Raw genomic sequence first — 26,998 nt, 5'->3', positions numbered from 1 at the left:
TGAATAATTGCGGTTTGGGGTCCATAGCACAATCATAATTGCCAGTTTATTACTTTTTTAATATATTTGCCGAGTATTAATAATATTGAAATAATGCAAGAAGATCATGGGAAATAAATGAAATATATCATTTGTCAAGGGAAAAAAAAAAAGGATTTCCATGCTGTAGGCACCACTCTTAGGAGTTGGGTGATGAATGCGGCACTGCCCTGAATCTTTCACGGGGAGGACGTCGCCTGCAAATGGGGTTCCCGCAGAATCCTCGACACAGCAAATAAAGGTGAAGGTACGGAAGGCTTGTGGCGCAGACGGCCTCGCCATCTTTTACGGCCTCCTTGCAGCGGGTCCACAGTGCCAAAGACATCCCAGAACTACCAGCGACGGGGCCCGGGGTCTCCATCCCGGCTTTCCCGTCCGATGCGGGCAAGACCTTCCCCCTCTCAAGCCCTCATGGTCCTCAGTGAAAAATAAAAGGCAAAACCAGGAAGATACGATGAAGGGCTGGAGTAGATCCTGAACCCCATCTCTTTCGTGGCTCAGAACCTATTTTTCTTTTTTTTTTCTCCCCTAGCCACTGCGTGTTTGGGAAGCTCTTCATAGGATCATTTGAATAGACGAAGTTCACCAAGCCTTGTACTCCACTCCAGGAACAAGGCAGTGACTGAGCACAGTCGGCTGGAAAACGAGAAGGTTGACGTGGGCATCTCAGCATTAGCGAGCGGTGGCTGGTGATGGGGCGAGCCATGGCTCGTTCATTAGGAAAATCAGCTACGGTCGTGAAGTGTGCAGACGAGTCTGTGAAACAAACCAGAGTGGATTCCAAGGTCCCTCTGACAAAGCCCCTCTTGCCCCTTTATGTTCACACACATGCCCTTTTATCTGCGGCCATGTCTACGGCATTCCCAAGGTGCCAGGCACCGACCTGAGGCTCTGAAGATCACAGCCATTCATGGTCTGTCGTCCACCCTCAGCCTGTAGCACAAGGACTCTGTGAGTCTGGAGTGTGGGACCACCGTCCCTGTGGGTCTGGAGGACAGACTATGACCCAAAGAGGATGCTATTCTTCCAGCCTCCAGTTTGGAGTCACTTGGGACCCATTACCCTGTCTTCTTTCCCATTTCTCCCCCTTGGGAATGGAAATCCCATCCTCTGCCTGTCCCACCACTGTGTTTTGGAAGCACATGCCGGTCTGTGGTTTCACAGGTCCACGGCTAGAGAGCAATTTGCCCCATGATGAATCCTGTTTCTGATTTCGATGAGATATAAGTGAGGCTTTGGATTTTAGACTTTAGAGTTGATCCCCGGAAAGAGTTAAAAGTCTGGGGCCTTTGGGGATGGAATGAACGCATTTTGCATGTGAGAAGGACATGAATTTTGTAGAGCCAGAGGCAGAATGCTATAGACTGAAGGTTTGCCCCTCCACACCCCAATCCTTATGCTGAAATCCCAACCCCCAGTGTGATGGTATTAGGAGGTGGGCATCTGGAAGGTGATCAGGTCATGGGGGGCACCTCCGGAAGGGGATTAGTGCCCTTTTTAAGGAGACCCATTGAGCTCCCTTTCCCCTCCCGCCATGTAAAGATGCAGAGAGGACACTGCACCCATCAACCAGGAAGTGAGTCCTCCCCAGACACTGAATCTTCCAGAACCTTGATCTTGGACTTCCAGCTTCAAGAACTCTGAGGCACAAATTTCTGTGGTATGTAAGCCACCCAGTCTATGGGGTGTTTCTTGTAGTAGCTTGAACTGATGAAGGCACTGATGGTAATACCTTCACAAACATTCTTGCCGATTCATAGACACCCATGTCTATATGGAGAGTCAACTTTACATAAGCGTGATAATACATGTGCTCCACTGTGATCTATTTCTCCCCCACCCCGTTGTATTCTGTCCCGGGAAGCTCTTGCCATTGCGACAGAGCCCTGCGGAACTTTTTCATTGTATTGATTTACTGTTAGTAATTCACCATTGACATCCATACAGTTATCAAAAAGCAGCTGTAAAAAGAACCAGAAAGCTTTCTGTGTACTGATACGGAACCATCTCCAAGATCGGTTGTTAAATGCAAAAAAGCAAGGTTAGAACACTGTTTACTTTCCTTCCATTTGTGTGGGGTTTTGGAAAAAAAGGAAAAGAAAGAAAAGAAAAGAAAAGAAGAAAGAAAGAAAGAAAGAAAGAAAGAAAGAAAGAAAGAAAGAAAGAAAAAGGAAGGAAGGAAGGAAGGAAGGAAGGAAGGAAGGAAGGAAGGAAAGAAAAGAAAAGAAAAGAAAAGAAAAAGGGGGAGGGGTAGAATATATAAACATATTTGCTCTGGAGGAGAATCTGAAGAACTGGAAAGGCTGGGTTGTTTTTTTTGGGGGCGGACACCCATTGGGCACAGATCTAAGGCATCTCGTTACATGCCCTACCTACCCTACCTATGGTATTTGGGTCCATATGATGGCATAAACCCAGACAAAACTTGCTGGTGTTCTGTTCCTCTGTTTTACATACTTCACTGCGAGTGGGTATAGACATATATAATTTTAATAGAATAAATTGGTGTTATGTTTAAATCAGTCATTGGTACGTTGTATCTGTGACTGTGAAAGAAAAAAAATTAGGTCATCACTATATCCTCAGCCCCCAGCCAAGTTCCTAGAGTATAAAAAAAGAGCTCAGCAAATATTTGACAAATAGCTGTAATGCCTGGAAAAGTAGATATATTGATTATGGAAATATCCTATTTGTGAGTTGTAATCCTTCTCATAGTTACTTTGTCCATTTGGAGGTTTTTGTCACCATCTGGGTATCACCTTGGGAACGTGTCACTTCTGCAGATAAAACCCACCTCGTATGTGGGAGTGAACAGATATTTGAGAATCCCTGGGCCACTTTTGCTCAGGATCCTTCTGGCCAACACGGTCTGGAATTCCAAAGTGGGATCTGGAACACACTTCCCTCTGAGAAGGGACTCGGGGGTGAGGGGACGGGAGCATGGGGACGGGCTGGCCGAGCCCAGCACCAGGCAGCACAGTGCCGTCTGTCAGGGCTGAGACGCAGCATTCCCAGGGGCCACGGGCAGACGTTCTGGGAACTGAGTCTCATGTTGGAACTCTGTTTCCTGATTCTTCATCTGTCTAGCAGATGTAGAACATACTCTGTCAGGAGCAGGAGCTGCTGGGTCCAATCACCTCTGCAGGAGTCCTGGTTTTATTACTCCTCGGCCTCAGTTTGCTCATCTGTAAGATGGGGGTGGTAACAATTGCATCGTACTCATTGGTCTGTTACAAGTCTTGAAGACACAAGGCAGGGAAAAATCCTGGCACATGGCAGGTGCCTCAAAAAAATCACAGATATTATTCCTGTTTTCATCACATCTATCTTTTCCAAGTTGGGCAGTGAATGAAGGATTCAGAAAAAGCCGCAAAGAGGAGAGCAGGGCTGAGGCAGGTGGGAGCTGAGCCTGGGCCAGCCCTCCGCAGGGTCTACTGATGACAGTAACCACAAATTTGATGGCAGCCGTCATCAATTAATCACTTGCTGCATACCAGGCACCGTGCTGGGCATGCTGTACTATCTCATCTAAACTCATGACAGTATCATGACATTGCTAATATTATTTCCACTTTGCAAATGAGGAAACCGGCCAAAGAAAGGGCAGGTAGCTCCCAAGATTTTGAACCACGTATGTGCAGTTCAAAAGCCCTTCAGCCTCGGACTCAGAACACCATACAAATCGTCACGAAAGCAGGAAGTGTGAAAGGGACGTTGTTAGTAATGCCAGGACCATAGACAGGAACTAGGACGTCCCAGGTGATACCAAATACACCTCGTGGTAAAGAAAATGAAAGTGCTTCGTAAACAATGACATCCAGGAAAAGGCCAGAGACAATTAAGCCGACCATGGAGTCAGAGAGGGAAAAGGACGCAGTGCACCCAGAACATTGCTTCCTTGAACTATGTTCTCCCTCCACCGGTAACAGGAAGCCCAGCCCCAACCAGTCCCACCTCTTAAATATATTTGACATTTCAAAAAAAATAATTAATCGTGTCGGTTTTATTAATGTTTTAAAATATAAATTAAAAATGTGACAAATGAGTGAGAAACGGCAGTCTGTTTTAATGAAAATTTCATACTCTCCATCAATAAATCATAGACCAAAGAGAACCCAACATAGCCCACAATATTTCTTGCCTGTCAGCGTTATCGGAGTTTGCCAAAGTTAACTTGGCAGACGGTTCCACTTGGGGACTGGGGAGATTCTGGAGTTGCACAGGACCCAAATGGCCAGCCTTTGGGGAGGAGGGGAGCTGGCCGTAATCGGGACGGCTCGAAGAGATGTGGCTTCATGGTCCCCAGTCCTCCAGGACACCATGGGGGACTTTCCCCCCAGTGCGGGGATGAAATGCCGCAGGACGGGCTCATCTATGCACAACCTGCCCGGCGGGGGTGGCGCAGGTTGTCCAGGGAGAGCACCTCACTTGAGGAAGCAAAGCCAAATCCCCCTCCCCTCGGGGTGCTGTTCCAAGGTTGGGGCTTATTTTCAAACTTTTCATCCAGAACCTCTACTGAAATTTCATTTTCTCTTTCTTGCACTCTTACCACAGATGCCCTATCCTATCCATGGGTAGCAACAAAACAGTTGTACCTATTTTGGATTTTTTTTAAGTGTATTGATTTATTTTGAGAGAAAGAGAGAAAGAGTGTGGGGGCGGGAGCGGGCGGGGGTTGGGGGAAGAAAGAGAGAAAATCCCAAGCAGGCTCCACATTGTCAGCACAGAGCCCGGCGCCGGGCTCGAACCCACGAACCACGAGATCATGACCTGAGCTGAAATGGAGAATGAGCCACCCAGGCGCCCTGATTTGTATTTTTAAAGGAATCCAGGAGAGGAGATGCTATGACCTCCCCTGGTCACCTGCCCCTGGTCAGCTGCGCTGGTTTTTGATCCCAACGTCTGCTCTCCCTTCAACACCTTGGAAAAGCTTCATATTCGATTTGGGGCTTACAGAGGTTCAAGTCAGGTCACTGTGATCCGAGCTGTTCAAAAACTTTAAGCATGGCAGAGGATTTCTGATTGAAAATGCAGATTCCTGGGGTGCCTCAGCGGCCCTGACATCCGACATCGGCTCAGGTCATGATCTCGCGGCTCGTGAGTTCGAGCCCCACGTCGGGCTCTGTGCTGACGGCTCGGAGCCTGGAGCCTGCTTCGGATTCTGCGTCTCCCTCTCTCTCTGTCTCTGCCCCTCCCCTGCTCACGCTCTGTCTTTCTCTCTCCTGCAATATAATAAGCATTCAAAAAATTACAAATAATAATTAAAATTTTTAAAAAATAAAATGCAGATTCCTAGGCCGGAGGTCCTCTATGCATGCTGATTCCCGTGGGCTGGGGGAGGGAGGATACGAGTGTGTCTTTGCCCAAGCATCCCGGGCGAGTCAGTGCGGGTACTTTGCGGACCACACTCTCAGAAGCGCTGGGCTGAATGAGCCGTGGCGAGAACGTGCCGTGGAGCCTGGGGGTGGTGGGCTCTTCAGGGAAACCGGGGTACTCCCCACCAGAGCCAGCTCATTGATTACCACCCAGTCTTCCTGGCTGTTCCTCACGCCCTCCTTCCACACCAGAGCCGAGCAAAGCCCGTCTTCTGAGGCCAGATTGAAATGCCAGAATGTATGGAGATTAATCACAGAGTAATAGAAACTGCTGCTTATCATCTCCCGTATATTTGACATAATTACCCTACAAGCAACATGAAAATGTTCCACTGTAATAACTCCCGGCCAGAAGAAAAAGCGGCGTTGCTGATAACATGAAAATAGAGAAGAATACAGAATAGAGCCCTTCGAAAACTTTTAATTAATTTTTCTCCCTTTCAGCATAATTGATGTCAGTTCAGGCTTCAGTGTTTTCAAAGTGCTTGGCCTCGTAGCAGAGAAATTTAGGACCAGTGCATGTTGACTGCAGAGCAAAGCAGGGTCCTGGTGGGGGACTAAGGAGGAGAGACGTAAGGGGCCCTTCCGCATCTTTTTTTTTAATGGTCTTTTTTTTTTCTTTTGAGAGGGAGAGAGAGAGAGAGAGCACGAGTGGGCGAGGGGCAGAGAGAAAGAGGGAGACACAGAATCTGAAGCAGGCTCCAGCCTCCGAGCTGTAAGCACAGAGCCCGATGCAGGGCTCAAACTCACAAACTACGAGATCGTGACCTGAGCAGAAGTAGGATGCTTAATCGACTGAGCCACTCAGGTGCCCCAGCCTTTCTGCGTCTTTTAAACATAGAGCATGGCTGCATCACCTCCCTGTTTACATTATTTCCTAGCTCCCCATTTCCCACCCTGCAGAACCTAAGACACAAGGTCCTTTGGTGTCACTCATAATCCTTCATGGTCTAGCACTCATTTGCTCACCTTGCCTGATTCACCTCTTGTCCCTCCCCCCACGTATCCCGGTCTTACCAAATTGCTGGCAACATCCCCAGTGCACTAGTCCAATCAGGCTATCATAACAAAGCACCGTAGACCAGACGGCTTATAAACAACAGACACTTAGGGGCGCCTGGGTGGCTCAGTCGGTTAAGCGTCTGACTTCAGCTCAGGTCGCCATCTCACGATTCGTGCGTTGGAGCCCCTCATCGGACTCTGTGCTGACAGCTCAGAGCCTGGAGCCTGCTTCCGATTCTGTGTCTCCCTCTCTCTCTGCCCCTTGCCTGCTCATGCTGTGTCTGTCTCTCTCTCTCAAAAATAAATAATAAACATTAAAAACAAACAAGCAAAAAAAACCAGTTGTCACAAGTCTGGAGGCTGTGTGTCCAAGATCAGGGCACAAAAGCATGATCAGGTTCTGGGGAAAGCCCTCTTCGGGGTTGCAGACTGCTGACTTCTCACTGAGTCCTCAAGGCAGAGAGAGAGTGCAAGGAAGCTCTGTGGGGTCCCTTTCATAAAGGTACTAATTCCATTCATGAGGGCTCCATTCATGACCTAATTATGCCCCAGAGACCCCCACCTCCTCATACCATCACAATGGAACCTATACTGTAAATTCCTGGTTGAAACCACCTGTCTCTCTGGAAGAACTACTATGATTCACTGTCCAAACCAACACCTATAACCTATTATTTCCCTTTTCACCTAGACTGCCAGGAAGCTTGAAATTAAATGTCGTGCTTACTCATCATTAATTTTCTCTTTTCTGCTCTGTGATTTTATTGTTCTGCTGTTTTCTATCTTCAATTTATTGGCCTTATTTTCTCCTTTCACCTATCATCGGTTTTGCAAATGACTTCACACAGGTTAACCGCAAAAGATACGTAAAGCATATTCCCTCTAATACTTGCTTTGTGCTGGACCTAACGGACAAGCATCGCTTTAGATAAACAACAAGCATAATTTTGATGAGCAGTAGACAAACAGCAAATATTTGTTCAGCATTGACTATGAGATAGGCATCAAGCCAGTCCCGTGCCTACAAAGAAGAAAAGAACATGGAGCCTTCACTCAAGAAACGCATTGTCACTGGGAGGCAGACATGATTACAGCCTAGTGTGCGTACCTGCCATGACTTGCCATGTCCCGGGTGCCATGGGGGAAGGGAAACATGAGGCTTTCCGGGGAAGCTGGGGAGAGGTTTCCTGGAAGGAGTGATATTTGAGCAGGGTCTTTGCGGATATATAGGAGTTCACCAGAGGAGGAAAGACTGTATGTCAAGTGATTTGATATGGCTAGAAGATCACACATGGAACGTGGGGTTGGTGGACCACAACGCGTGACGAAGAGGAAGGCTTGGTCATGAAACACGCGGGGGCAGACCTTGCTGATAAGTTTCGAGTTTATCCTGCGGGCCACTGGTCTATAATAACTGTTTCGCCGACGGGAGACTCCATTTCAATGTTCACAAATTTCATGGGAGTGGTTTCAGTGCAAATTGTCTGAGAAAACCCATCACGGCAAAAGTTATGGTGAGTTCAGCGACGCGTTTAAATTAATTTGTACTTTGTTCAGCCCGATCAAATCTACAGACGTTTGAAAAATAGCTACACCCGGCGAAACAGACGGTGTTCTCCTCATCGCCGTAAATAAAATATGACTGTCTATTCTGTGTAGTTATTCTCCTCCCCAGCATCTTGGGTTCTGAGGCTCGGCGTTGAAGCATGCTCCCCTGCCTCAGCTCCTTCCACTGTGGGGCCAGACCAGGGACTATTTTCACTAGACGCTTCTCTCGTTTATTTAATCAAGTCCCTGCCCCACCCTTCTCTTGTTTTGCCGATCGTTTTTTCTCTGTCTTCAGGTTTCTCTGTCAACAATCTATCCTTGTCAAGTTACAGTCTGCAGCATCTGTCTAATTGGGTGGTCCTCAATGGCACCCCCTCGGGGGCTTATTAGAGCAGATTGCCGGTGGTAGGTACCTCCCAGGAGTTTCTGAGTCAGTGGGTCTGGGGTGGGGCCCGAGAATTTGCATTTCCAACAGATTCCCAAGCCATACTGACCCAGCTGGCCCAAGGACCACACTTTGAGAACCACTAACTTACATCATCTCTCCTCAGCTTCATGAAGGGTTTGTCTATGGTTTTATGGATTTCTTATATATGTTTGCCTTTCTTAAAGTTTCCCAACCCTTGGCTTCATGACGAAATGCTCACAATATAGAAAAATAATTAGGTGGGGAGGTAAATGTCTAGAAATAACACAGGATCCCTCTAAACACTGACATCTGCGTGATGTCTAAGATGGATGGTCCCACACATTCTCAACTCATTTCAAACGGCTTTGATCCGCATGACCTCTGCCTATCGCCTGTCATTACATGTAAACATTTTTCAAGTGAGAGCCAAGACTTTGTACGGTTATGTATTCATTATGAGAAACAGAACTTGCAAGCAGACGGTGGCCAGACCGGATGTAAAAAATAGAATTCTGGGGGCGCCTGGGTGGCTCAGTCGGTTGAGCGTCTGACTTCGGCTCAGGTCACGAACTCAAGGTCAGTGAGTTTGAGCCCCGCATCGGGCTCTGTGCTGACAGCTCGGAGCCTGGAACCTGCTTTGCATTCTGTGTCTCCCTCTTTCTCTGCCCCTCCCCGACTCACGCTCTGTCCTCTGTCTCTCAAAAAAATGAATAAACGTTAAAAACAATTTTTTTTTAATTTTTTTTAACGCTTATTTATTTTTGAGACAGAGAGAGACAGAGCATGAACGGGGGAGGGGCAGAGAGAGAGGGAGACACAGAATCGGAAGCAGGCTCCAGGCTCCGAGCCGTCAGCCCAGAGCCCGACGCGGGGCTCGAACTCGCGGACCGCGAGGTCGTGACCTGAGCTGAAGTCGGACGCTCAACCGACTGAGCCACGCAGGCGCCCCTAAAAACAATTTTTTAATTAAAAAAAAAATAGAATTCTGACCCACAATCTCCAGCAACCAGCCCAGGAAACCAACCCACTGTCTACTGTCCACACTAACCAGCCCAGGAGGCCAGGCTGCTATCTGTAAGTCAGACTGTAGGAAGCAAAGCTACCATCTCTTGCTAGAGAGAAGGCCAAAGGCCAGTCCAGAAGGCCAAACTTTTGTTAACAGTTGGTTCCGAATGAGCAGGACTCAATTAATCGCTGCCAACCCCCCTAATTTTTGTCCTTTCTGCCAACTGGGGACCTAGAAGACAAAGCCAAGAACACATCCCTAACAATCCCATAAGATGTCTCTAATTCCAGCTGGCCCACATCCAGCCTTCCCCGAGCCAACAGCATGCAGTCCGGGCACACCTTAACCCTCCCTTATTTCTCCGGCAACTTTCCTTCTCTGCCTGCCCCGGAGCCTCTGCCAAAATGCAAGGAAGTCAGTTCCCCACCACCTGGGTCTTGGCAAACTCTGAATAAATAGCCTTTGCTTGTTCTCATTTGGTTGGTCTTTGTTTATTTCCAGATAGCTGAAGGACCCAGAGGGAAGCCACAGCCAACTGAACCTTGGGGAGATGTAAGCATTTCATGAAAAGTGACACGGGCAAGACCCAGTAGGGTATGTATCCAGTCGATATACAATGGTTGCTGCCTGTATGTGTTCTCAGGTCATGTATGTATTCCACAATTATGTAAAAGGACCATGTGGCCTCAGTGATGGCAACCAGTGCTGTAGGCAAGAGGGAGCCCTCGAGGAATTTTTGAGCCGAGATGCATCCTGGTCTGTGCCCTAAACACATCATGGAATAAGCAAAGACAGAGTTCGTCAACCGGGCTTCCTTAAAGTGGATTGCACCGGAGCTCTAGACCAGATTCTGCCCCGTGGCAGAGACATTCCCTACACCAAGGTGCATTCCCACTGCCCTTGGACAGTGGCTTTCCTTCCTGATCACTAAGGATCGTGGCACCCCAGACAGGTCCTTGCGTGCCGGTGGGGTAAAGCTGTAGCAGCGGCCGGGCACAGTCATGGTTATTTAATTAGCATGATAGCCTCCCATCAGGAAGCCAAGGGGCACATTCACAGCTGAGAATCCCCTCCTAATTGCCAGGCATGGGAGACCCATCATTGCTTTGATGGGCCTGTGGCTTGCTCTTCTGACCTCCAACATCTGGCCTTGCTGGAGCCATGGAAATGATTCCCGGTCTGGGTAAGACAAATCCCAGGAATGAGACTCTGGCCAGAACATTTGGCCAGACTTTTTAAATTTCATGAGGAAAGGGAAATGCAAGCCCTGCAGTCCTGGAGCTTCTGCAAGCACGACCCCCAGAAAACCCTGATCTCAAGTCAGTCAGCCCGAGCTCCCAAGGGTGAGCCGAGCTCCGACGCTTAGTAACAGGGGACCCTGACTGTGCAAGTGCCTTATCCTCTCTGCCCCTCCATTTCCCCCTTTGTGAAAAGGGCATAATGTGAGCGTCTGCCTCTCAACGTTGTGTGAAAAGATGCATTTGAAGGGCTTGGCGGTATGCCCAACCCACAGCAAACTCTGACAACTTTAACACCCACTCCTCAAGCTCCAATGGCACCTAGAGTGTGTCCCCGAGGCAAGACCTGCACTTGCCCAGTGCCAACCCCTTAGACCCATGCAGGTCGACAGCATTGCCTCTTGGCCTTTTATTCATTGTCACCTTCCCGTAGGCTCTTCTTCCTAATTTCCACCCTCGCCCATGACATTGTAATAGCCCATGAAGTTTTGAATGTATACTGCATAGATACATAGGTACAGATATAGATACAGATGCAGATACAGATACAGATATAGATACAAATATAGATACAGATACAGATATAGATACATAGATATAGATACAAATATAGATACAGATACAGATATAGATATAGATAGATATAGATATAGATACACATATAGATACAGATACAGATATATAGATATAGGTACAGATACAGATATAGATACAAATATAGATACAGATATAGATACAAATATAGATACAGATATAGATATCTAGATACAGATATAGATTCAGATATAGACATAGATATAGGTAGATTTGATAAATATAGAAGATATATAGATATAGATATAGATTTAGATATAGATATAGATATAATCTGCTTCTGTACCAGAAGCCACGAACCAATGGCAATAGCCAAGAGCCAATTTTCTGAGTAGAGATAAAATCTTACCCACATGTTTTATTCATTATCCCGCCCATCAGGAAGTGAGCGAAGATTCACTGTATATGTATGTATCTATACAAAGTATATGCAGGGAGCACCTGGGTGGCTCTGTCAGTTAAGTGCCCAACTTCAGCTCAGGTCATGATCTCATGCTTTGTGGGCTTGAGCCCCACATCTGGCTCTGTGCTGACAGCGCGGAGCCTGACCTCCTCTCTCTCTCTCTCTCTCTCTCTCTCTCTCTCTCTCCGACCCTCCCCTGCTCACAGTCTGTCTCTCTATAAAATAAATAAACATTAAAAAAGTATTTTTAAAAAAGGTATATACACACATACATAGACTATGGTGAGTTGAAGGTAACATATCTATATTTCGCATAGTCAGTAGACGAACTAGTATCAAAAGAAATAAAGCGTCTATGAATTTTTTAAATGAGCCAATTTTCACTCATGTCAAGAATGCATGATCTCGACATGAATGAAGCGAAAAAAAATAAGAAATTCCACATGTCTTTGTTTAAAATTCAACCTTTGATTCCAAAATATTTCCTTTCCCGTGCATTGGTGCATGTGTGTGTGCGTGTGCGTGTGTGTGTAAGCATGACATGGCTGGGACAGGAGATGATAGTAATTGTCTTTGGCACGTGGGCTTGTATGTGCTTGTGCATTTGGGTGGTTGCTTAATTGATGGACTTAGTCGGCAAGATAAAAAGTGGGCAACAGACTTTGGTTCCCAGAATCGTGTTTTCCCTTCTGGGAAATCAGAAATCCAGGCCCCTCTTTGCACACCACTCCTGAGGGCTCCAAAGACTTGCCTCCCATCCACTCTTAACATTCTCGGATGCTCCGGGTCTCTCCAACTCCCGGTGGGTCGAGCTGGATCCACTGGGCAGGATGCCCACTGCTGCCCTCGGGAAGCAGAAGGGCTCGGCACTACTGGGCACAGCTAGCACCTGGCCTTGTGCTTGGCCAGTGAGGGCAGGCGGACAGGGCAACAGTTCTGATAACCCTCGGAGCTCAGAGTCCGGCAAAGGTGACCCATCCTTCCCAGCTTCCCCACACATTACACTGAGCACCGAGGATTTACTTGCTGGGAAACGAGGTCCAGTCCCGGCAGATTTTTCTCGGCAACGGGAGACTTCCCCTGGAATTCTGGTAAAATTCTCCGTGTTGTTATACTAAATGTGTAAAAGCAAAAAATAAATATTAGGGGCGCCTGGGTGACTCAGTCAGGTGGGCACCTGGCTTCAGCTCAGGTCATGATCTCATGGTTCATGGGTTTGAACCCAGAGTCAGGCTCTGTGCTGACAGCTCAGAGCCTGGAGCCTGCTTCAGTTTCAGAATCTCCCTCTCTCTCTGCCCCTCCCCTGCTCACTTGCTCTCTCTCTCTCTCTCAAAAATAAATACATTGTTAAAAATTAAAAATTAAAGTTAAAAAAGAAAAAAAGCCTAAAAAGCCAAGGGCTTCCTAGTGGCCAAAGCAAGGAGAGAAACTGTGAGTTGCAAGATTGCCAGTTTCCTTGGATAAAAATCTACTGAAGACTGAAGAGAAACGTCGCCTCTCTCTATCCCTGAGAGAACGTCTTCCTCTTGCAGGCTCTGCAGAGAAGAACCCAGCTGATGTTGTAGGGGCATCTAAATCCACACCCTTCCATCAAATTTAGCAGTGTGCTCCTTAGGGATACTTTCTGGGGCCTCCTGCATTAAAACCCATGTATCATTCAGTGAAAATAACAGTTGTAACTGCCAAAATCTGGAACCACTCAAACATCCTGGGGGGAGAGGGGGGCGTAGATAAATAAACCGTGCCCCACCCATTCCCTGGAACACTGCTTGCACGTGGAAAGGAATGATATTGGTGCATATCGTAACTCGGGGCCGGGGTGTGGGGGTATCTCACAGGCATTCTTGCTGAGGGAAGAAAGGCTGGTCTCAAGCCAGCACCTGCTGTAGAATTCCATCTGTGGAATGATCTCAAAATGACAGAACTCTGAGACAGAGAATGCATGAGTGGTGGCCCGGCATCCATCCTGGGGTGGTCTTGGGTGTGCAACCATAGCTGGTGGCAGAAAGGGCCTCCTTCGTGGTGATGGAGAAGTTCCGTATCTTGGTTACAGTGTGGGGATGTGAATCTACACGTGGGAGAAAATTGCATAGAGCCACACACACACACACACACACACAGTAGGTCTGCAGTCCAGTTAGCAATATTGCACCAACGTCCATCTCCCAACTTTGGTTCTGTACAGCTACCTGGGATGTCACCCCTGGCGGAAGCTTCCAGTAAAGGTGACGGGACGCTGTGTCCTTTTTTACTTTTATTTGTTTGCAAGTTCCTGTGAGTCTATAATTATTCCCAAATACAAAGGAAAACAAGTCAGTGGCTCTTATGCACCGTCCTACCTGTGCCCCGAGTTCTGCAGCTCGGAGACATGGCTGGGTTTGAAGGTGAAGCCTTTTGCTGGGTCAGCACGCCGTCCCCGCCCCTCCTCTAGCCTGATTCACAGGAGTGCAGGGTGGGGGGGGGGGGATGCGTGGGGGTGAGCGGCTCCCAGGGCAGGCTGAGCTGTGATTCTGAAGTCCTCTTTGATCCCGCACTTTGGGTCTGTTACCACTTAAGCTGCCTGTGTTTAAACTCACCCCGAGTGATCTCCAAGCCTTTCATCCAGGTCCTTTGATGAGTTAGTGCTGGTCACTTGCTAATCCGGCTGAGGCTCCCGCTTCCCAGCAGGTTTTCTTCCGCCTCCACATCATTTCCTTTGTGGCTGACCCTTTGCTCAGCCCAGAGGCCAGGATGCGGCCCTGGGAGCCGCGGGAGTGCTGACCGCTGCTATCCACCCCAAGACCTGTGACTCAATGGGCATCACTGCAGAATCCTTTGAAATTGGAGTTCTGGGGAAATCACAGCAGGTGGTCCCTTCTGAGGGCGTCTGCGGCCTGGGAACACAGAGTTTAACGGACCAGCAGGTGGGGGTCCAAACCTATTCTGCCACCAATTCCCCATCAAGTTCTCTCTTCCTCGACTGGAGACGGCTGTTCTTTGCCCACAGGCGTGCTCCAGGCATCTGAGATCCCAGCTGGAAAGGGGTTTGCAAACAGGACGGCACTTTGCATTTTGAAGGTAAACGGTATTCTCCTCCTTTCATTCTCCAAGAACACTTTGGGGTTGCTGCAGTCACCATTCTACCAGTGTAATCTGTCATTAGACACACTAAGGCTGTCCCACCTGGAGGCGGGGACCGAGCTGCTCCCAGTGAAGGTATTAGCTAAGCAGACTCCTGGGACCAGAGAACGTCCTCAGGTCATAGACGCTTGTGGCAAAATCCATCAGCACATAAAGGCAAATGGTGTGGCCCCGAGCAGGCTGTAAATGTAATATTCCGCAGCCGAACTGTTCCATTTATCTAGCCTGCCTCCCAGACCACCCCAACGCCGGGCGACACGGCATGGTGAGGACATTTAGTTTGCTCACAAATCTCCCCGTTGGCCGGGCTTGGTGCAGACTGCCAGTCTCTCTGTTCCACTCAGCCTCAGCTGGTGCAGCTTGAAGGGCTCTGGAATCATCCGAAAGCTCCCTCCCTCCCACGCCCTGCGGGTGAGGCTGGCAGTCATGTGGTCCCTCCATGTGGCTGCTGGGGCTTCCTCAGGCCGTGGTGGCTCACAGTTCCAAGGGCGCGTGTTGGGGGACGGGCTGGGAGAACCCCACGGAAGCTGTATCGTCCTGTACAGCCTAGCCTCAGAAGTCATGCAGCGACATTTCTGGCACCTGTTGGGCAGACTCCAATCACAAAGGCCAGCCCCCGATCCAGAGAAGAGGAATTAGCCTCCACCTTTTCATAGCGGGAGGGTCAGAGAGTCTGCAGATATATTTTACAACCACTATACTATGCGTGTCATTTCAGTTTTATAAATACAGAGTATTTCCTCTAGGCCAAGTACATTGCTAGATACCAGGGAGACAGAAATGGGCAATTCACCTGGAAGAGAGATTTAAAGAATGACTCTGGAGTCAAAGTGTTTGGCCTCTGTTTATCTTGACTAGAAGTTCATGATTTGCATGCATTTTTCATGAACCTTTGACTAATACCTATTTCAGAAATGCCCACATCGTTCAAGAACGCTTTTGTGCACAGGGTCATCACATAGGGTTGGGCAGGTTGGGCACTGCACAAGGCACCCCTCCAAACAGCCAAGGTGAGGGTGAATTCTAAGCTGCACCTGCTCACCAGACTACGTGCTGTGGGGCTGGGCTGGTTCACAAAAGGACTTTTTCTGTTTCCACCTGCGAAGTCACATGCCCCTACCTGGAGGGGTGACTTTTGCTAATTTACACAAAGGTACCATATGAGCTGGGGCCACAGGGGCTGATGGTAGCCTTTTTATATAAGCAGATTCTTAGGTGAAACTTAAAGACATGCCTGAGGGGAACACACAGATACTGGAAGAGTTAGGGGAAACTGCCTGCTTAGTTAACTATGTTTGTGCGTGTGTGTCTTTATCAGCAATAGCTAGATGAATATAAGTGTACCAAAACTTATAGCTAGAAAAAAATGCACCAAAATATTAATGGGAGTCATGCCTGAGTGTGGAACTATGGAATTTTCTACAATGAACATATGCTATCATCAAGAAGAAAAATAATGAATAATAAGATAGATAGATAGACAGATAGATAGATAGATAGATAGACAGAGATGATGGGTAGAGAGATGATAGACAGACAGACAGACAGACAGACAAATAGATCTGAATCAGTCTGTGAACTGGCTGTCAAACTGTCCAGGGTCTAGAGCAGAAAAATGCTCCTGACGTGGGATATAGTCCTCGTTCTGATATCTGATAGCTTGATTTGTGAATCTGAGCAAATTAGTCCCTTTCTCTGTGCCTCAGTTTATTCATCTGTGGGTGAGTGACCAGCACCTCCCATTCGTGGTCAAAAAAGATCCAGTGGCTCAACACAGATCTCAGAAGGGAGCCCTAAGGTGTGATGGAGACAGGAAGGACATTCCCAATGCAAATACGCGGGGATGAAGGCTGAGTCCAGCAGGAGGCCCTCCAGGGCCAGCACTAAGCCTGCTTTGCAAGGACCTCCCAGGACCACCGCCAAGAACCAGCACAAACTGAACATCCTACATCCCACAACTCCAGAAGATCGATCTCCCCCACCTTTTTTCCAAATAAGATCACATTCGCAGGTACTGGAATTCAACCTTCAATGTATCTTTTGGGGTAGGTGCTTGGACCCACAACAGTCTCCATTTTAGGGGAGGCGATGCTAGCACCCTGAGCGGGGGCAGCCGCTGAGTTCGGGGGCCATGGCTTCTGCCGGCCCCCTCCTCTGTGGGCAGCAGGGTCTAAGGACCCCAGGGGTGTCAGGGAGTTCCAGAATCCACAGAGTTTGAGAAAGCAAAGTTTCTCCCTCACTGTCAGCTGCCTTTCTGGTTCTGCAGACCATGGTGGGGGCAGGAGGGGGGGGCACAGTGGGGTGGGGGGCAGAGTGGGGTGGGGCTCTTGGCTTATTCCCTTCCTCCCCCATTCCCTTCCTCAGACATGGCCTCACGTGCCCCTTCAGTCTTGCCTGGCTTCCTTCCCCATCACCTCCCACCCCTCCCTCCTTCTGGGGACTCCCTGCATGGCCCTTTCTCAGCCCCAGCCCTCCCCTCCCCTTCCCCCAACTCCCCCACCCCCTGCCTGGCAGGAAACTCCATCTTTCCTTCATTTCCTCAAGGAGCACTGATGTGGGGGCAAAACGGGTTTGTGAGTGGTAACAGCTACTCTACTGGGAAGAGGTTTCCCTGAATTTTGCAAAGCCCCTCACTGATTCGGTTTTTACTGTCCATCTCAACCCTCGAGAAACTTAAGAAAAAATCACTCATCTTTTTTTTTTTTTTTAATTTTTTTTCCCAACGTTTATTTATTTTTTTTGGGACAGAGAGAGACAGAGCATGAACGGGGGAGGGGCAGAGAGAGAGGGAGACACAGAATCGGAAACAGGCTCCAGGCTCTGAGCCATCAGCCCAGAGCCTGACGCGGGGCTCGAACTCACGGACCGTGAGATCGTGACCTGGCTGAAGTCGGACGCTTAACCGACTGCGCCACCCAGGCGCCCCTCACTCATCTTTTAAGAGTAATTCATTCAGGGGACACTCAGGTGGCTCCGTGGGTTAAGCGTCCGACTTCGGCTCAGGTCATGATCTCACAGTTGGTGGGTTCAAGCCCCGCATCGGGCTCTTTGCGGACAGCTCGCAGCCTGGAGCCTGTTTCAGATTCTGTGTCTCCCTCTCTGTCTCTGCCCCTCCCCTGCTCTCTCTCTCTCTCTCCCTCTCAAAAATAAATAAAAACCTTTTTGAAAGAGTGACACTCAGTCAGCTCACGTGTGGACCTGTCTCTCCACAGACACCAAGCAGTCATGCCAAGTTCTGCTACACAATGGGCATCGCCTGAGGTCTCCTTTCTCCTCCCCTGATAGGCTTTGCGAGGACAGGGGGGCATTGCTGGGGGTGGGGGGGCACTTGTCATTCCCTTCAGCCGCCCCCAAATCAGCCCTCCTCCCTGGGCCGGGGGGATGCCCGTCCTGAGATTCATGGACGAGACAGTGCCAGCAGCCTACCCAGTGGCTCAAAATCCAGATCCTCCTTTTCCCAGCGCATGAGGAGCCTCAGCCGATCAGATCCACTTGCCACGGCTGGGGGATGGACAGCAGGACATCCGTGACAGCTGGTGGGATGAGGTCCAGGGCTGGGGACAGCAAGTAGACACAGCCAGCAAGGCCAGCCAGCCGTAGTGCCGAGCCCTCCACAGATCCCTCTGACTGCGTGAGTTGTGCCATCACCCGGGGTGCGTAACCCCAAACCTATTCCCCAGCCCTCGCAGAGACCGGAAGAGCGACGGGCAGCCCTTTCTCTCCGTCCATGCTGACGCCAGCCAAAATCCGTCTCCACTGCTGGCAGCTATGAATCCTGGCCGGGTCTACCTCCCCACGGGCGGGAACCATGCCAGCCCGTCCTCCTTTAAAAGACAGAACTGGGTACAGACGCGGTTCATGACAAGTAGCCATCTCATTTTTTAATACATTTTTTAATGTTTTATTTATTTTTTGGAAAGAGAGAGAGAGAACGAATGGTTCACGATAAGTAGCCATTTCATTTTTTTAAATATAGTTTTTAATGTTTTATTTATTTTTCAGAAAGAGAGAGAGAACGGATGATTCACGATAAGTAGCCATGTCATTTTTTTAAATATAGTTTATAATGTTTTATTTTTCGGAAAGAGAGAGAACGAATGGGGGAGGGGCAGACAGAAAGAGAGAGGATCCCAAGCGGGCTCCACAATGACAACACAGAGCCCGTCGTGGGGCTCAAACTCAAGGACGGTGATATCATGACCTGAGCTGAAGTCGAACGCTTAACTGACTGAGCCAACCAGGCACCCCATCATTTTTAATGTGACCCCTCCTGTGCATACATTGCTTCCTTCCTTCCTTCTTCCATTCCTCCCTGCCTCTCTCAGATAATCATCTCACCCCTACGTCATATGAAGATTGTTCTGGGCTGGGATCCCAGGGGAGTTTGCCCCCCACACCTCCATATACATCAGTTTCTGGCCCATAGTTGACTCTTCCTAAACTCCTATTGACGTGAATGAATGTGTAGGACTTACGAGGTAGCCAAGAAAAGCCGAGGTGCCCAGCACAACCCTAAACACCTGATACTTGGAACTTTCGACACAGCAACAAGGCGACCAACGCCCCAGGGGGTGGGCTGGGTGGAAAATGTGCTCAGAGAAGAGACTGGGTAGAGTCTGGGGTTTACACATTTATCCAACGAGTAGCAGGTACTGTTTCAGGAATCAGCGAGGAGCACAGAGTCCAGTGGGGAAAACAGATAATAAATCAAGCGTATAGAACACAGGTCACATTACATAGCAGCAAACGCTAAGGAGATCAAGAGAGTGCAGGAGGGAAGAGGCTGTTTGGGAGTGTGGCGAAGGGGTTGCAATTTTAGCCAAGGAACCAGGGAAGGTCTCGCTGCTCTCTGGTGAAAGTGTTCCAGGCAGGGGAACAGTAAATGCCGGACGTGTTCGAGGAACAGCAAGGAAGCCCGTGTGGCTGGAGCAGTGTGGATACCTGGGAGAAGAGTCGAGCCAGAAAGGAGGGGTAGGGTTGCCGGATTTAGCAGACTGAAACCCAAGACGCCCGTTTAAATTTGAATATCGCAGAAGCGATACATAATTGTTTAAGACAAGTATGTCCCAACTATTGCATGGGATATACTGCTCCTGGAAAGGGGACCCACTACTGCCTCAGGGCTATTGTCATCCACCAGGGAACGTCCCCGCCCACCCTCTGACTGTCCCCAGCTCTGTGGGGACCCAGGGCCCTGTCCTAAGGGACCCCACTCCCCCGGCCCCGCATGCTGCCCGGAAGTGTCGCCCTGGCCAGTGTCTGCAGCCCGGAAGGGCCTGCACGGACCATCCTTCTGTTCCCCACCCTCTCCGACTCCGAGGGGTCTTTCACCGCCCCCTCCCCCGACGTTTCCACATTCTTGGTTTCTCGCTGTCTCTTCTGTTTTTCCTGCCTCTCCTTTCTCTGCGCGGATCTCTTCTCTGCCCGTCTCCGGGTCAGCTCTTTCCTCCTCTACTGCCTTCACCCCACCCCTCTCTCTGTCTCTGTCTCTGTCACTGTGTTTATGCATTTCTCCAGGCGTCCGTGCATGAGTGTGCACCTGCACACGCGTGTGAGTGTGCGTGTGTGTGTTCCCATCTCTCCCGCCTCCCCTCTCCCCCCACACGCTCCATGTGCCCCAGAGGGGACCTAACTCATAAACATTTCACAAAGCACGGGCTGTTGTTGGAACCAGGCAGAGATGATGAGCCTGCCTCCAACCTTCCCAGGGACCTAATACCAGTGACCCAGCGATTGGGTGTCATGTGCTGGGAAAATAACAAGTGGAAATTCACTTGGGGACACGCAGAGACCACAGATCGCTCCCCTTTTTACTATAAGTGAAATTCAGGGTGTTGACTCTCAGGTACTGGGAGTGAGAAGCCCGATGTCAGAGGGAGGGAGGGGCTGATGACACTGGGGCAGGGTCTCAGTCCTGGATCTATCACCCGCACGGTCCCCCTTCTCTGCTCCTGAGGCTCCCCATTTGCAAAATGGGGCTAACAGCTCCTGCCCTGCAAGCTTCCGGGCTCCCCAGTGGTAGGAGTTTGAGGCCCAAGCGTTAGACATGTGGTTTCCTTAAGTCCCTGGATGGTGCTGATGTGAAGGTGGGGTTGAGAACCACAGTCATAGGGTCCACGCATTCCCTCACCTAGAGAGGTCTCTTTGCCCTCAAAATGGAATGGAATACGATAGGACAGAACAGAACAGAATCGCAAACCCCACTTATCATCGGCACCTCCTTGCCATAGACCATGGGCACTAGCCGACCCCTTCCTCTCCCTCCTCCCCCCCCTTTACCTACGTACCTCCCACCCCTAATCACCTCCTACACCCTCCCTCCACTCTCCTTCTTTCTTCTTTTCTTTTTTTTTAATTTTTTTTAACATTATTTATTTTTGAGACAGAGAGAGACAGAGCATGAACGGGGGAGGGGCAGAGAGAGAAGGAGACACAGAATCGGAAGCAGGCTCCAGGCTCTGAGCCATCAGCCCAGAGCCCGACGCGGGGCTCGAACTCACGGTCGGTGAGATCGTGACCTGAGCTGAAGTCGGACGCTCAACCGACTGAGCCACCCAGGTGCCCCTTCTTTCTTCTTTTCAAACACATGAGCTTGTTTCCACCTCAGGGCCTTTGCACTTACTGTCTGTCACCTGCTTGGTCTGCTGTTTCCCCACATGGCAGATTCCTCACTGGGTCTCAGCACAATTCCACCTCCTCCCGAAAGCCCTCTCTGACTGTCCTTCCTAGACTACTGTCTCTCTTGGCCACCCTCTAGCTCATGACCCTGTTTTATTTTCTTCATGACCCTAATACTACCTAAATTTCTCATGTGTATCATTGGTTCGTGTATCGACCATTTCCGTATAAGCTAGTAAGGACACAGATCTTGTCATTCACCTGCACTGATGTGTCCCCAGTGTCCCAGACCCCAAGAACAGTTCTAGACACATCATAGGAGTTTGGCAATTATTCACTGAATGAATGAGATTCTTTCCAACTATGTTGTTGGTTCCTTGAGTACACATGTGCTTTCTGTGCCCGGAGCAGGGTTTCTCAAGCTCGGCACGCCTGACACGTGGGACTAGGTAATTCTCTGTCGTGGGGACTGCCCTGTGCACTGAAGGATGCTTAGCGGTGTCCCTGTGGCCTCTGCCCACCAGATGCCAGGAGCACTCATCCCCAGCTGTGACAACCAAAAATGTCTGTGGCCATAGCCAACATCCCAGGTGGGCAGGAGACGGTGAATCGCCCCAGCGGAGAGCCCGTGCCCTGCAGTGTCAGACACATGGCTGGGCACCCAGAGGACTGAAGAGTCCTTGGACCGATTTGAGAAATCAGGCCCCCCCCCCCGCCGACGCACGTCCACCTCACAACCAGCAGGTGGCGGCAAAGACCGCCGTCTCACTAGCATGGCGTCCCTCTCCGGGAAAACTTTTCATTTCTCTCCAAGGCGAGGCGTGCTAACCGATTTTGCAACTTTGCCGGCTCCCCTCCCCATGGGGCCTCGTGAGCGATCTGCTCAGCCTGCGCTTTTCCAGACTGAGACAGGAGGCAGCGGCGATGTCCTAAACCCACCAGCAGACAGAAAGCCGAGTGGTGCCGGTGTTGGCTTGGCTCGCGGGAGAGAAAGGAAATCATCCCGCCGTCAGGCAGATCTAATTTCCATCCCAGGTGTACCCCTCGGGCCAGTTAACTTCGCCTGTCTGTGCCTCAGTCTCCTCTCCTGTATCCTGCCCCGCTTATCTCCATAGTCCCCGCCACCCACCACCGGTTTTGCCCCCCTCCCTCCTCAATCACGCGGCAGCTCAGAGGCCGAGGGCTTGCTCCGGTGGGTCAGCGCCCCCAGCTCCCAGCGTGCGCCTGTTTGTTGAGTGACCGACTGACGGCATGTGGAAGAGTGCAGGTGCCTAACAAGTACCCAGCAAGGGTCAGCTGTGATGATGCTCACGACACAGGAAGGGGAGGTCATCGTGAAGTGATGCCACACAAGGAGGGTGATGTCACGGGGAGGGTGATGGTGTCATGGTGAGGATGGTGGTAGTGTCATCTCACGACCCCCAAACCTGCACTTACCGAGGAATCTTCTGAATCTTACAAGAACGGGTTCAAAACCTCAGCTGTGCGCTGGAACCATCCAGAGAGTTCTCTGCCTCCAGATGCCATCAGAGCAAGGACGCAGCCCGGGGCACAGGGCTTTTAAAAGATGCCCAGGCGATTCTAATGTGTGGTAAGGTGACAATCACCCCTGTCACTTAGCAAATCCTCCAGATTGATGTCATACACACAGTGGTCCCGGGCCGGTAGCATCCCCATCACCTGGGAGCTGGTCAGCAATGTGAATTCTCGGGTCCCACCAGGACCTCCTGACTGGCTCTTTCGGCCCCTGGGGAGGGCAGCCCGCCAGGGGGGTTTGGACACCGAGAAGAGTCTCGCATGCTCCGGTGTGAGCAGAGCCACCCCAGGGGATTCAGGTATGCGGACACTTTGGGCACCCCCATTCCCACGGGCTGGAAAACCAGGAAGAAAGGAGGGATGGAATGTCCTGGGGGAGGGAGGAAGGGATACAAGGAGTCCCTGAAGACCGCCCCATCAGCAAACTCCACGGGAGTCTGTCACTTCACATCCTAGGCCCACCCCCAGCACCTACACTGACAAAGGCCCACGTCACCCCCACACTTATGTTTGCCTAGAAGGAGCCAGGCTTCCCTGGAGAACACTCCATGCCAACAGGCCCACGCAGGTGGGCACCATCCCCCACCCAGACCCGCGAAGGCCACACGACAACTAACGCTGTGTCATTACACAAGAGCTGGAAAAGTGTCACCAGGACTCGGTCCACGGCGGACTTCACACCTTAGACAGAAGACCGCGTGTGGGGACAGCAGGGCGGGGCGGGGGGGGGGGGGGGACACTTTACAACAAACACCTCCCTTCTGGAGGCGTGTTAGAAATGCACAGTTTCCTGAGGTGGCCCCTGCTCACTGTTTAAATGCCAGTGACGACTGAGATGTGCCGATTCCTCGTGGGACCCTGGTTTCCGCATTCCCGGCGTGTGTGGACCTCGCCAGCTGTGGGCTTGCGGCCAGGGAAGCAGGCTCAGTCAACACACTCACGTGGAAACTAAGGGCCAAGACAACCGCCCAGGAGTTGTTGCTGCGTCTGTGAGGATGTTCTCGCCCACCGAGTGCGAACGTGCTCGTCGTTCTTCCCTCCCCGGGCGAGTCTGCTGACTGTTCCTTCCTGAGAGCCCCAAGCCTGCCGATTCCTCTTCCCGCCCGTTGTGAGCGTGTCGGTGGTCCTCCCCGGCAACAGCGATGAAGCGACACGCAAGGGGACCAGCGCACTGACCACCAGAGGCCCCCAGGCCTTCACGTCCGGGACGATCGCGTGACGTCTCAAAGCACAGCCCCTGATCGCAGAATCTCCGCTCCGAGTGAGCCAGACTTACTCGAGCCCCGGGACTCCAGGCGGGACGAGCACGCACCCGGCTGACTTCAGCAGGACGTGTGCACGGCCTGGCTGGTGAGAAGCCCAGACTTCTGCTCTCGTCCCCTACTTTCGCACTGCCCCCGCCCCCCTGGGTTCCAGGTCGCAGCACAGCCACCCACAGCAAGCACCCAGCAGCCAGCCGCTAAACCGGCTCAGAGCAGCCGAGGGAAAGGACTGAGTACTGTCCCTGCAGCGAGGAAAACACCACCAGCTCGCTGTGCACCTTTCTGCAGCTCTCCTGACCTCTCTGGTCTCCCGTGTCCTTGGCAAAGAAGGCGAGCCGATCCACTGGGCGGGGGCGTAGGGTGAGGGCTGACGCGAAGGCGGGGGGTGGGGGGGCCTGCGGACGCTGGGTGGCTCCGCTTACGATGAAGGGGGTGCGTTTGTCACTCCAGGTGATGGGGATTCTGCACTCCCGCAGCTCCCTCCGGCCCACACGGACACACACGTGCACGGACACACAGATGCACCGGGCCCGGCCGCACACACGGCACGAAGTCGACAGCCGGGTCCGGAGCTCAGTCCACAGTGGCTCTCGGGCTGAGGAGGAGGAGACTGCAGCCCCCCCACCCCCCAACGGGTCCCGGCTGCCCCCGGCCAGCCCCTCCCTCCCAGCGGACCAGGCACCCGGGCTCAGACGGCCTGGTCCTGCCTCTGCCTCAGGCTGAGCACACGGGCCGCCACCACGAAGGCCACCCCGGTGAACAGCTCGGTGACGAAGCTGATCCAGCCCAGGGCCAGGGACCAGCCGAAGCGGATGTCCACCTGGTCCAGGAGGGCCTTCTCCTCCAGGAGACACAGTGCCTCCTGGAAGGCGGCGGCCGAGTACGCGATGTAGACGCTCATTCCAGCGAGGGTCACCAAGGCTGCGGGACAGGCAAAGGAGAGCAGATCAAACCCCGGGGCTCTGCCTCCTCCTCCTCCTGCTCCTCCCCCTCCCCCCCCTTTCCCCCTCCTCCTCCCCCTCTGCTCCGTTCCCTGTCCCTTCTGCCCTCAAAAACTCCTGTTAGTCACATCTCAGCTCGTGCTGATTCCAGGACCTCCCAGAGCAGGCCAAACCCCCTGTGGTTTCACAGCACCTCACGGCCCTCTGTCACTGTCCAGGTCAGAGGCGCATTTTGCACTTGTGAGATCAGTGAGCTGACGTCCACCCCCCGACAACGGGCTATGAGTTCCAGGGGCCTCGTCCTGGATTCCCCCGGCGCCCAGAACAGGGCTGGCACGCGGTGGGCCCCCATAGACCGTGAACTAGGGCAGTGCCGTCCAGGGCCACAGCTGCTGGCTACAGGGGACGACTTAAACCAATTTAAACGAACCCCTCAGCCCTCCCGGGCATCCGCCACACCTCAAGCGCCCCACAGCCTGGTTCGAGGCTCCCCCTTGGCACAGCGCGGATCAGACTTCCCGCCACTGCAGAAAGTACGACTGGCCAGCGTGGTTTCGAGAATTAGTCACCGAGTGAGCTGTTAACGCCAGTATTGGTAACAGTAGTGGGTGATTGGAGGACATCTGAGCCTCACGATATTTTCACGTCCAGACATTCTTTTTGGGTTTTTTCCTCCATGGACCCCAGGTGTGTGCATCACCTCTGTTCTTGTTTTGTTTTGTTTTGTTTTGTTTTGTTTTCAAGGAGGGAGGCCTTGCGCTCCCAGCCTCACGCTGGACCCCATCTTTGAAAGCCTCTGGTCTGCCAGACCACAGGGATGACAGGCACTGCCCATTTTTTAAGCAAGCATCAAGCAGGATCTGTCAGGACATCAGAGAGACATGAAGACCAAGGGTCTCCCTCTGCTTCTCCCTTGGGGCCACAGACCCAGGGACCCTGGGCCAAAACCATTCACCCCACCCAGCTATGTGGACAGAATGTCACATATGGACATCCCCATGTCACAGATGGGGAAACCGAGACCCAGAGAGGGAATGGGACGCCCGCCCCACCCACCCCTGCCGAGGGTTCATGCACATCCCCTTCGGAAGCCCGCGCTCCACGCATGGGGGCACCTACCTCCAAAGAGGAAGAGGGTCCCCGTGAGCAGGAGGAGGATGGAGACTCGAAGGAGGAAGCTCAGAAACCCCGTCATCCCCCCAAAAACCATCAGGATAAGGCTGAGCGGCAGCAGAATCACAAATGTCCCGTGCATGGCTTAGAAGAGAAAGGAGGACAGCGGGCAGAGGAGGGTTAGCAACATCCCGCAGTCAATCAACAAACACTGTGCACCACCTAGGGGCCAGGCCCCAGGTGCTGGGAGCAAAGATTAACAGCGTTGTTACTACCGTGTCAAGACCTCACTCTTTTTCATGGCTGAGTGATATTCCCTCGTCTAAATGAAGTTAAGAGAAAGACACATACCATCCGATTTCACTGATATGTAGAATCTAAAAGACAAGCGAATGAGCAAACAGAAAACAGACACTTTCATGCCCAGAACAAACTGGTGGCTACCAGAAAGGGGGGGGGGGCGGGACAAGTGACATAAAGGGAGTTAAGAGGTACACACTCCCAAGTATAAGATAAATGAGTCACTGCATGGGGACTATAGTCATTAATACTGTAGTAACGTTGTATGGAGACAGATGGTGACTACACCTGTCATGATGAGCACTGAGCATCATGTACAGAATTGTCGAATCCCTATGTTGTACCCCTGACACTAATATATTTTTAAAAACTTTTTTAATGTTTATTTATTTTTGAGGGAGAGAGAGACAGAGTGTGAGTAGGGGAGGGACAGAGAGAGAGGGAGGCACAGAATCGGAAGCCGGCTCCAGGCTCCGAGCCGTCCGCACAGAGCC

At 51.2% G+C, this 26,998-nt stretch overlaps 1 protein-coding gene across 2 annotated transcripts in view; it reads right to left on the bottom strand.

Annotated features, from left to right (window-relative positions):
* Nucleotides 1–24,838: 24,838 nt before the first annotated feature.
* Nucleotides 24,839–26,998, bottom strand: part of TMEM114 (transmembrane protein 114) — an 11,611-nt gene continuing 9,451 nt past the window's right edge. The window contains exons 3-4 of one of the 2 annotated variants that reach the window (XM_047087245.1): nucleotides 26,211–26,348; nucleotides 24,839–25,071 (exon numbers count right to left, since the gene is read on the bottom strand). In XM_047087245.1, the coding sequence (XP_046943201.1) occupies nucleotides 24,839–25,071; nucleotides 26,211–26,348 (371 nt within the window). The remainder of the gene's footprint in view (nucleotides 25,072–26,210; nucleotides 26,349–26,998) is intronic. The other variant, XM_047087246.1, reaches the window with a different exon arrangement.

The sequence above is a fragment of the Lynx rufus genome, unplaced genomic scaffold (assembly GCF_022079265.1).
Source record: "Lynx rufus isolate CCGP_SWC_20201006 ecotype Redwood Valley unplaced genomic scaffold, mLynRuf1.p SCAF_23, whole genome shotgun sequence".
In the NCBI taxonomy this organism is placed as follows: Eukaryota; Metazoa; Chordata; class Mammalia; order Carnivora; family Felidae; genus Lynx; species Lynx rufus.
The sequence above is the reverse complement of the archived record's forward strand: the minus strand, read 5'-3'. Positions and strand labels throughout refer to the sequence as shown.